The following is a 12,136-nucleotide window of genomic DNA, read 5'->3' as shown; positions in this document are numbered from 1 at the left end:
CAGCATCAGTCCTTCCAATGAACACCAGGACTGGTCTCCTTTAGGATAGACTGGTTGGATCTCCTTGCAGTCCAAAGGACTCGCAAGAGTCTTCTCCAGCACTACAGTTCAAAAGTATCAATTCTTCGGCGCTCAGTTTCCTTCACAGTCCAACTCTCACAACCATACATGACCGCTGGAAAAACCATAGCCTTGACTAGATGGACCTTTGTTGGCAAAGTAATGTCTCTGCTTTTTAATATGCTGCCTGGGTTGGTCATAACTTTCCTTCCAAGGAGTAAGCGTCTTTTAATTTCACAGCTGCAATCACCATCTACAGGGATTTTGGAGCCTTATCTCACATGCTAGTAAAGTCATGCTCAAAATTCTCCATGCCAGGCTTCAGCAATATGTGAAAAGTGAACTTCCAGATGTTCAAGCTGGGTTTAGAAAAGGCAGAGGAACCAGAGATCAAATTGCCAACATCTACTAGATCATTGAAAAAGCAAGAGAGTTCCATAAAAATATCTATTTCTGCTTTATTGACTATGCCAAAGCCTTTAACTGTGTGGATCACAATAAACTGTGGAAAATTCTGAAAGAGATGGGAATACCAGACCACCTGACCTGCCTCTTGAGAAACCTGTATGCAGGTCAGGAAGCAACAGTTAGAACTGGACATGGAACAACAGACTGGTTCCAAATAGGAGAAGGAGTACGTCAAGGCTGTATATTTCCATCCTGCTTATTTAACTTATATGCAGAGTACATCATGAGAAACACTGGTCTGGAAGAAGCCCAAGCTGGAATCAAGACTGCCTAGAGAAATATCAATAACCTCTGATATGCAGATAACACCACTCTTATGGCAGAAAGTAAAGAAGAACTAAAGAGCCTCTTGATGAAAGAGAAAGAGAAGAGTGAAAAAGTTGGCTTAAAGCTCAACATTCAGAAAACTAAGGTCATGGCATCTGGTTCCATCACTTCATGGCAAATGGATGGGTAAACAGTGGAAACAGTGGCAGACTTTATTTTTCTGGGCTCCAAAATCACTGCAGATGGTGACTTCAGCCATGAAATTAAAAGACGATTTCTCCTTGGAAGGGAAGTTATGACCAACATAGACAGCATATTAAAAGGCAGAGACATTACTTTGTCAACAAAGGTCCACCTTGTCAAGTCTATGGTTTTTCCAGTAGTCATGTATGGATGTGAGAGTTGGACGATAAGGAAAGCTGAGTGCTGAAGAATTGATGCTTTTGAACTGTGGTGTTGGAGAAGACTCTTGCTAGTCCTTTGGACTGCAAGGAGATCCAACCAGTCTGTCCTAAAGCAGATCAGTCCTGGGTGTTCATTGGAAGGACTGGTGTTGAAGCTGAAACTCCAATACTTTGGCCACCTGATATGAAGAGCTGACTCATTGGAAAAGACCCTGATGCTGGGAAAGATTGAGGGCAGGAGGAGAAGGGGACGGCAGAGGATGAGATGGCTGGATGGCATCATCAACTCAATGGACATGAGCTTGGGTAAACTCCGGGAGTTGGTGATGGACAGGGAGGCCTGGCATGCTGCGGTTCATGGGGTCGCAAAGAGTTGGACACAACTGAGTGAGTGAACTGAACTCCTTTCTCATTTTCTATTTGCATTTTAAAGGAATGGCATGTATGGGGTTGCCTCTCCTCAGCCCTTTTCTCTCCTTGTTCCATATGATCTCCATTTGTCTGCAACTTGCTGCTTGATCTGAAGTACCATTCATCTACACAAATCAATAGTGCCCAACCTTGTTTTTACCCTTTGCCTTGATCTTTCTCTAGAAGATCAGTTTCAGGTTTCCAACTGCTTACCTCTTACAGATTTGGTTATGTAACGAGATATCCCTTTCAGCCTCTCTTAGGCAAGAGTATCACTGGGACCTTTTATCAGGCTAGAAGATCTGGGATCACTGATAACTCCTACCATTCCCTAGCTTTTCATCTCTAATTCATACCATGTGCCATACCTGTGTCTCTATTCATAGAGGTTCTATCTCAGATAAGATCTTCATTTGGATATTAGACTGTTACAATAGTTTCCTAAATTGTCTCTTTATAATAGCCTCTCATAACACAGAGGATTCCTAGATTGTATTTTAATAGTAACACCAGAAACAAACCAAAGGTTTATCTTGTCCCTCTCTTGTATGAAAGCCTTCTCCACAGGCTTGTTGCTGATTACAGCATCCTGGCGTGGCTTACTGGGCTTGTACAGTATGACTGGTAAGTTCTCCATTTTTATCTCGTATGTGCTCCTCTGCGTATGTGAAATAGCCATCAAACTGAACATCTTAACAGTCCCCAAACAAGATCTATTAAGAGCTGCCTCCACGCTTTGTGCTCTACATTTCTTTGCCTGCAATGTTCTTTGGTTGTCTTTGGCTAGTAAACTCCTATTCATCCATCAACAATTTTGAGTGGTCTTCTCTGATGCTTTGTGGCAAATTCAGAGCCTCACTCTTTCACAGGCCCCTAGTAAAATACTTGACCAGTGTGATGCTTCTTACTTTATGGAATCTCCTGGTTCTTTAACCAAATGATTGCAAGCTAGTTAAGGAGAGCAGCCATGTGCCTACTACAGCAAATTATGTTGTTACTAAGTATTTACCCTTTTTCTTTTTTGGTAATGATGGTAAACTATGATGTGAGAGACTATGCCAGCCTTGTTGACCACATAGGTTTGTTCACCCCTCCCCCACCCCGATATTTACAAACAAAAGAAGGGTAGGGGAGAAAGAAGAAAGAATTTACCCCAGGCCCCATGAATCAACCAGATTCAACTATGCAACCTCCTGAAGGAAAAACAAGGAAACCATGTTACCCCAGCAGACTACTGAGAAACCTTGAGTGCGGTATATAGATCTATGGGTTCAAGAATTAGAGGAAGCCCTTTTTGTTACTACTACCTCCCTATCCATTCCTATCTGCAATTTTAGCATATCATTTTGAGAAGCATACAGATTTCTTCCCCTCCATAACCTCTGGTTTTAGAATCTAATGATAGGAGTTTCTAGTTTCTATGACAATTTCAAGACTGTCTAGTGCAACCACACTTGGATGCCTGACTTTCTTGAAAGCATATTTACAAAGCCATCTATACTTCAAAGGCTAAAGGTTTTCAGTGTGTTGGTTTGAGTGTGTTGGTTGCAGACAGCTTTATTTGTAAGTTTTGTTATATGGAGGCAATTTTTTTTTCTCTTCAACTTTCACCCCTTTCTCTTTTTTCTATACTCTGAAGACTCACAGAATGGATCTAATCCTCCTTTTTTTTCTTCTTTTGGAATGAGGGCTTCAAATAGATAAGAGAGGATATTAATGTCCCTTTTACACCGTGTATTTCCCACACTTAACTTCACCACGCCCTTTGCCACATCTTATGTAACACAATTTCCAGTTCATGCACTCATCTAGTTATTCCACTCCAAATGACATCCAGCTGTCTATGTCCCCTTCAAGAGTGCTGTTTAAGTCAGGTGTGACCAAACCAAAGAACAGGAGAGTTCAGCAGTCTCATGTAGATCCTCCATTCTCGTACTGGAGTCCAATGTTGAACTGCCACTGGGGACAGTCACTCTTTATTTCTACACTGCTCTCACTGAGCTTACATTTACACTCTTAAGTTTTTTATTTTAAATTAGATTTAAATTCTTGCAGCTCCTAAGTCTCCCTCCCTACAAAACACTGAACACAAGATTTCCAGAGAGAATTTGGAGGATAATAGGATACCACTGGAATCATTTCTCTCACTGACAAAATCTTACGCACCGATGGCTTCAGAATATAAATAGGAGTTATCCTGGATCACATCAGAATCTAACAATGTACAGTTGGCCCTCTGTATCCACAGATTCAACCAACCACGGATCAAAAATATTTAGAAAAAATCCAGAAAGTTCTACAAAGGAAAACATACACTCGCCACATGCTACCAATAATTTACATAGCATTTGTACTGTATTAGGTACTGTAAATAATTTAGAGATGACTTCAAGTATAGAAGAGGACAAGCATAGGTTATATACAAATACCATGTCATTTTATATTAGAAATTTGAGCAACCACAGATTTTTCTGTCCACAGGGGTCCTTGAACCAACTCCCCTCACATACAGAGGAACAGTGGTGTATATGGTATCACTCATAAAAAACTTATAACAGAGATTCTGAACAAAAATGTACAGTGAAGAGGGAAATAAAAATGCAAAGATCTAGAAAGAAATATCCTTCCTGTATCCCTGAAACTTATCTACTACAAACGTGATTCAAAACTTTATGTGCACAATAGGATAGCATTTCCTAAGGTGTAGTTCAAGAAACATAGTTCTATGGGATGTACATATATTAGTGGAGAAATGAGAAAGATCAAAATAAATAAAAATAAATAAGGACCTTTCAGGCCTTAAATTTACAAAGGTGAATAGTGACATCTCAGACCTAATAAAGCATCAAAATGATCTCAAATGGCTGTTAAAAGTAACAAATTCCTGGATTTCACCCTGAAGACCCTGATTTACTAGGTCCAGGAGAGACCTAGGAATTTGTCGTTTGAACAACTGTCTCGATGACACTGAAGCTGTCAGCCAAGGAACCATTTTGGAGAGTCACTGGGGTTTGACCATGGACAACCTGATGAAAGCAGTTTTTTTAGGGTATATATTTTCAGAAATTACATGCTAGATTCAGTACCACTTTGGCTATCTAGAAAATGAAAGCACCATAGAGACCTTTTTTAAAAAAAATTACTCTGAATGGACAGGAGTTTATAGTTTAGCTTTGTTTTCACCCCAGATCTTATCTAAGGAAAGCAACCAACTTTTTCCAATAAGATGCCCAAACACCCCAAATATGTCTGTTTCTTCAATGCCAGGTTAAAAATGAATCTTACATGTACCAAAAAAAAAAAAAAAGCTTTGGTCATGCCAACATTTATCCTGGAAACAGAAGCAATGTCGAATGATGAGTCAAGTTAGTGATTTGCAAAATCTTAACAGAAAAAGTTCTGAATGAGGTGCTAAGTTTGGGATAAATTTTTTCCAAGACTAAATAACTCCAGGTCCACGCCTAGTCACCCTCATATTTTTCATGAAAGTCACTGGAAAGATCAAATTATTAATATCCATCTCCTCTTACTTAAACACATACTTTAACATCTCATCCTGACAAAGCTGGTACTTTGGGAAAGCTAACATTAGGGTGGGAGGCACTTATGAATACAAACTTAAGCAAAGAACAACTGAAGTTTGGCAACACATAAAAATGTCACATACTTTCACAACAAAACTTTGCTCTTCCAAAAACAAAATATAGCTCCAAAGACACACACATATGTTCACTTACAAATGCAGCACACACAATCATTCTGGGAACAGCCAGCTACTAGACATTGTGCATCAACTCAATAGTGCCGTTCATCTCAATTATTATAGCACAAATAATACTTGCCCTCCCTTTCTCATTAATATTCTCTCAAGGGATGGCTTTCTAGAAAGAAAAAAAAATAAATTCATAAAAATTTCATAATTCCAAGCTACAATAGCAAGTCATACCCATAGCTGCAATAAAAGGCTTTTTCATAAAAAGACTAAACGTGGATTTTTCTTAGCAAAATGTAAGCGAGCTTTTTTCACTTAAAGGTACCTGTAAAATGTGACTTCCCAAATGTGCTTCAAATACTTCAATGGCCAGTGCACTGGGGCTTCTCCTTCGTTGTGCACCTATAACTTAAAGAAAAAAAAGAAAAGAAAAGAAAGAAAGAAAGAAATTAAGTGGGGGCTCCAATTCACACCTTCAGCTTCATTTCACTTTAATTGTATCACTAGATAGCTACTATAGCTCTAAGATCTAAGAGAATCACAAGCCAGTTTTAACTCTGGTTCTCAGTTGCCTGAGCAAATCAGAGCTGAGGCTGAATTTTCATCGCAGAATATCAACTTCTACAAACATTAAAATCAGATTTAATGTTTTTCTTTTTGAACTGTTTTCCCTATACTGGAGCAAAAAAACATAGGAATGTTCACATTAAAAAAAATAAATTAGTAAGCTGCTTTTCTTAAAATTTAGGTATTGTTATTTTTAAAGCAAATACATATTTCCTTTCCTTCCCAGAGAAACCTGAACATTTAATGTCCTCCAGGCCAGGAAAAAAGCAAACAGGATTTTTAAAATGTTCTAATGCAATATCTTTATCATAATTTAATAAGCACAACATGTTGGCTAGGAGATTCTCATTAGTGACTGTTTGCGCTAGTGTTAAGTATCTCAGGATGGCTGGATTTCATATTTACTGAACATTCACGTGTAACTATTCCTACAGGACCCACAGGAAGCCCAGGTGGAAGCTTGTTTAGCCTGTGCCTCTCAGCTCAGTGACTGTTTCCTTATCTGAATACTTCTGTTCTTCTGCTAAGGTATAGTTAGTCTTTCTGTTCCTGGCATGTGCTGTCTGCAGGCACATACACCCAGAGAGCCTCCCGATTCTTAACAGAAGGGCTTACTGCATGATATTTATGGGATCCAGAATTGTGGGTCATTGCTTCACAATTTCTTTCTTTTTTATGCACGGGGTCATGATTTGCTTTGAAATCTGTTCTAGCTATTTTTCCAGTTTTAAAGAGTCCTCAAACATAAAAACCTACTTTGCTTTCCAGCAATTTATGAAAGAAAATATTCAGAACTTTTCCATATTTCAAACAAATACATCCCTCACCTCTTCCTGCTTTTCTTAAAAATTGTATGACAAACCTCGATTCCCTCAAATCTAGACACTATGAATTGAAAATAAAATTAAACCCCCTATTTTCTTTTTTCTCCAAACGCTTTCAGCTACTTGACAAGACAATACCAGCAAAATGCTGGTGGGATAATTCTGTTATGTCTCAGTTATTACTAAGTCAGTTAGTTAGATCCATACCTTAGTAGGGATTATAATATAAGTGTACTTAGGATTATTGTGCTGTGCAAAAGTAGGCAGTTCCCCCTGCAATTGTGAGCTAATGTCTGCCATGTCGGAAAGGCACTTTGAAACTAGTATGAGTGGTAAGTATCACTATTACTTGCAAGAGGAAATAAAAAGGGCATTTTTTTTCCAATGGGAAAATTTACAAAATATAATTGAAGAGTGATTATTATCAAGGAATATTCCAGTTGGAAGGGACTTTAGAGATCACTATTCTAACTTCTTCATTTGCTTCAGAAGCAAAACACACAACTAATAATCTTAAAATAGAAAAAAATCAATCTTCTACCCTAAGATTAATCATTACTATAAGTATAGACATAAGATTTTTAAAATTTTAATATTAAGATGTACTTAAGACAGTATTACTGGGTGTGTGTGCATTTCTGATTAATTTCCTATTCTAACATGCACATTACTCCCTTCAAAACTCCTTTGGCATTTTTGATAATGCAGCTGTCTTGCTGAATACTGTTTTCAGTTTCTAGAGTGTTAATTGCACATTATGGTAGCTTGGTGTGAATGATCCCACATGAATAAAATCTGCAGTTCTCTCTCTTTTTTTTTAAAGATCGTTGGGGGGAGGGGAGCTTTGGAGAGGCAGAAGGGGTTGTTGAAAAACTTCAAAAGTGTCCACTCTGTTATTGAGGCAGTAATTAGGATTCAGAAAGCTCTTTATTAATAGTTTAAAATTTGGGGGCATTTCAGGACTTCCAATAATGAGGTTTAAAATAAACCCCTGTAACTCACAGAAAAAATGGACTGATCTCATAGAACATATGCTATTCTCCAAAGAACTGGATTAAGAGGGGGGCAGCAGAGTAACAGCCACCAATCTATTGAGGACCTTGAAACATCACAGGAAATGAAAGGAACTTGTTCATTCTCTAGAAGGTCCAAGGAGTATGCTCCAATAACAACTACCTTCCTGAAGCATGAACTATACTGCAGAACTATACCGGGTTCCTGCAGAGGTAATTTAACCCTGGCCATTGATGGCCATTCTTTTCTTGCCTTTCCTCAACGTAGGGCTCAGCTGTTCTTTAGGTAAGTGGTGCAAATGCATACATAATTAGGAATTTTATTTTAAAAGCTTATTAGTCAGTCTGGGGTCCCACATGCCTCCATCAGGTCTTCTGTCCATGAGTCCCACACCTGCATGGTTAGTTTCCTTTGTTCTTCAGATCCTCTATAGAAACCCAAGTGTGCATTCTAGTACATGTTAGCATAACACACAAGAATCTTGTAAGTGGTTTCATGCTTTTCCCTTCAATGGCATTTTTATTACACTAGAACTTCTCTTGATTTATATGTTTTGCACTTATGCAGGTGATGTGGGGCTGTAATGACAGTTCCTAATTTTACAACCAACATAAATATGTTAAACAGGAACCCATTATGCCCCAGGTAGAAGCCCAGCTCTGACTTGAAGCCTTATTGGTAACTGAATAGATGTTAAATGTGTACTTTTTATCTTGTATTTTTCATCCCACCACATTTGGGATTTTGAGTACTGAGATAATAATCTGATAACTCAGGAACAATACAAACACAGTTATTTTGTTCCTCTATGTTAATCTCATTGTGTTTATGGAGTATCATTTATGCCTAAAGAAAAACTAAAGAGGCACTGCCTCAATGAGGGTCATCATTCTCAGAAAAGTAATACACTGTTTATGAAGTTCTCTCAGACTGCTGTGTTTTGGAAGTTGACAGTTTTTAAAACCATTTGGTAGCCCCCACACACTGCATACTTGGTATTGCTATACATGTTAATGTTTAATCTGCAGACACTTCAGTCATTTGTCTGTTCAATTAAAAGACAATGCTTTGAAATGTAAAGAATAATAAATCAACCAAAAAAATGCATAGCACACTGCTAAATAAATGGAACCTGTAATCCTATAACTGTGAGGACTATATCTCAGTCACTGACAGTGATGAGAATTATATAATTTGAACAGGTTATATAAACTGGTAAAATTTTTTTTAAAAGCCACAGTAATTTAAATTCAATTCAGAAATTACTGAGTACCTATGTGATGCTGAAACTTGCTAGCCACTGTAGGGTAACTAGTGCTATAAAACCTCATAAACATTGCATTAGAAAATTTTAAGCAATTCAAAACAAACCTAGGCCCAGGATAACATGATCAAGAGAACAACACGATCATCTCATGTTTCTCAAGGGTTACAGATAAAACACCTAGAGTTTTAAGAGACTTTAAATGGAAGCAATGTATAGGGAGAAAGATTTTTTAAAATTGACTGAAGAAATTCTGATTGTCTCAGAAATATAAAATGATATGATGAATCATTAGGATTGCACATTTGGCCTTTCTCTCATTAAAAAATGGAAGGAAAAAAAAAAAGAAAGAAGAAAACCCCAATCTGAAGCATGTATCTGAAAAATTGGTTTTGTCCCTCAATGGTGTCAGCGAAAAATAACCTAGACTCTTCCACATAACCTTGTGAGGTAGTCTTTGAGAATTAATTAAGTGCAATAAAAGACAATCCCTCTTTGGGGAAATACACCACACACTCCCAGTCATATTCCTAACCAGTGCCCGTCACCTTCAGGGATGCACAGACGCCAGGAAGGCTGAGGATTATCGCTCAGTGGGAGTTTGACCTATTCAGACAAAAGGTCAGCTTGCCATTGAAGACCCCATTAGAAAACAGAAGCAGGCCAGCTCAGTGGACACACGTAATGAACAGCGGAAAAGTCATGAGCCTTTCTTGCCTTGCGTCCTGCGTTGCCCTTTTCCCCCTAACCCTCCCCGCCCCCCCTTCCAGAGCCCCTGGAGCTGCCCCAGCCCCTCCCTGCACAGTTCACACTGGGAAGGGAAACCACAGGCAGCGAGAGAGAAGGGGCGCATTATTTCAGGGATCTCTTGAAAAAGACACTCAAAAATGAAGAAGAGGATGGCACTGGGAGGAAGGGTTGCCAAGAAATTGTTTGATTTGGGAAACGATGTCATTAGCAGATAGGGAATACCATTTGGGGGCTATTTTCTCATCCAACTGTCCCTCCACGGGGAGCAGAGCGGCAGGATGGGTGAATGCAGCCTTAACGTTCTGCAGTTAGTATTTCAAGAGTGGAGTCATCCACCGAGGCAAGTTTGGTGGGTACCCTCAAAATCTGTTGTGTACGGGGCAAGACTGTTTCTACACTGAGCTTGGGGAAAGAGAGGACTAAAGGAAATCCCGGACATCACTCCCTGGGTTTTAGCACTTGGGCTAAGCAAAGTCGGAGTCTGGGAAAGAAAAGAATACAGAATGCTTAATGAGTCTTCCCATGACTACCAAAGAGAAGAAAAGGGATTTCCCTTGAGGAATGTCAATTAGCCTCCCTCACTGTAGGGCAGATGAAGCCAGGGAGGGTTTTCTCAGAAGTCTCAGAAGTTTATGAAGGATATAGTTGTGTATATGTGTACGTGTGTCTCCCTATAAAAATAAACATTGATATGCTTTTATTGACACTTGTTCTTACCGCTCCATCTACTGCCCAAATGCACAGTTTGTACCCTTTCAACATTAAATTCCTCACTGTTCGTGCGTGCCCTAAACACTGGTGGAATTTCAGGTTGCGATGGGGAAGATGCCCTGGAATAACCAGTGGTAGGTACCTGATTAACCCAAACAGCAGCACTAAAATTGAAACTGTTGCCAAAAGCCTGATGTGTGGAGTTTCCACACACTACGTGAAGAATGTCTGAAAACAGAGAACAACAACACTTTTTCAATGTATTTTCACCAAGATAAGTTTTTTGCCCCTTAAAATACAGGATAACTGAGAACCAGCAAAAAAGAAACAGGGACAGGTATTGTTGATCTGGCATTTGAATGGTAGGTTAACATTAAATAATAATAAGAAAAAAAACCTCCCATATTCAAAAACAGTGTAGTATGGGTTTATTTTTAAATTCATATCCAGAATGTTCTAAAAAATACATTTTTATAATTCATATCTCAAGCATATCAACACATTATATTACCAATTTAGACAAAAGAGGTATTTCATCTATTAAAATAACTGAAACTCTAAGAAGTCTTATGCTGATTCAAAAATTCTTTGATGCAACACATTTAAATTTCTCCCACAATTTAAAGATGCATTGAATATATTCAGGAAAAGCATTAAGGGTGATAAGACTGTGAGAGTATTAATATTTACAAATGAATGGCTGGATTCAAGAAGAAGGAATCGAATCGTGTCTCCTTTTATAAAAAAAAGCCTATCTGTATGGTTACAACTAGTACAAACTAAGGGGAACTACACAAAACACTGATCTGTTTAAACACGGATGTGTTTATCATGCACTTCCTATCTTTTTTGAACACTTTCTTTATGAAACTTTTCTTCATCAAAATGGTAAACTGCCTAAAAGTGAAACGGCACCCAAGTGTTACTCTTACAAGTCTTAAAAATGTTTCTTGTATGAATTACAAGAACTTCTTTTCAGTACAAAGTTTTCATTTTAAAGAGTCATTTTGCCCACTTGCCTTGCTTTTCCTTTGAAGGAAATGAGAGTTATCAAAGCAGGTGTTTCTTCATCTGTAGGCAGGGAAAGAGGAAAATATCTGTTTTCTGACAATCTGGAAGTTACTACAGGACCTATTATAGGTGCCTTACATGGGTTACATAGAAGTTGATCAACACACTTCTTGAGAGGACCCAAACTTCTGCTTGACAAGGACATTCTTAAGGCAATGGGGTAGGCTGCTGTTTGGAGCGATAGCACTAGAGGTGATGATGAAGTGCTGACAGTCAACATCTTTGAGGTCAGAAACCTCAGGAAAATACAGGCATGAGCCACAGCCTTGGCTGAAGGTTGGTGAGTGGGGTACCTCAGGGGACTCCTCAAGAAATGCATGGAGGTATAAGGGCAGGATTGAAGGAACAGATGAGGGGATGCTTTATTTCTTGATTCTGCAAAGTAATTGTTGCAAATTCAAACAGGACTCTCTAACAATAGTAGGCAACAATCATTTCAGTTTAACTTTCTTAAGCATTCTCATAACAATGAATATAAAAAACAGTCACTTTTACAGGACTTGAAATCCAACCACAACTCCAAAGCTTTTCTGAATGCATTTTTTGACTTTAACAAAGTGATGCTGCAAGGGCTTGCTTTGAATGCAGAGCTTAAACTATTTAATTCCCTTTA

General features: G+C 38.5%; 1 protein-coding gene across 6 annotated transcripts in view; it reads right to left on the bottom strand.

Moving 5' to 3' along the window:
• The window catches only part of NPAS3 (neuronal PAS domain protein 3), a 962,475-nt gene that overhangs the window by 485,594 nt on the left and 464,745 nt on the right, over positions 1–12,136 (bottom strand). For 4 of the 6 annotated variants that reach the window (XM_069558691.1, XM_069558689.1, XM_069558692.1 and 1 more), the window contains one exon: positions 5,648–5,730. In XM_069558691.1, the coding sequence (XP_069414792.1) occupies positions 5,648–5,730 (83 nt within the window). The remainder of the gene's footprint in view (positions 1–5,647; positions 5,731–12,136) is intronic. The other 2 variants (XM_069558690.1, XM_069558693.1) reach the window with 1 other exon arrangement.

Source organism: Ovis canadensis, chromosome 18 (assembly GCF_042477335.2).
Source record: "Ovis canadensis isolate MfBH-ARS-UI-01 breed Bighorn chromosome 18, ARS-UI_OviCan_v2, whole genome shotgun sequence".
Taxonomy (NCBI): domain Eukaryota; kingdom Metazoa; phylum Chordata; class Mammalia; order Artiodactyla; family Bovidae; genus Ovis; species Ovis canadensis.
This window is presented reverse-complemented; position numbering and strand designations above follow the sequence as displayed.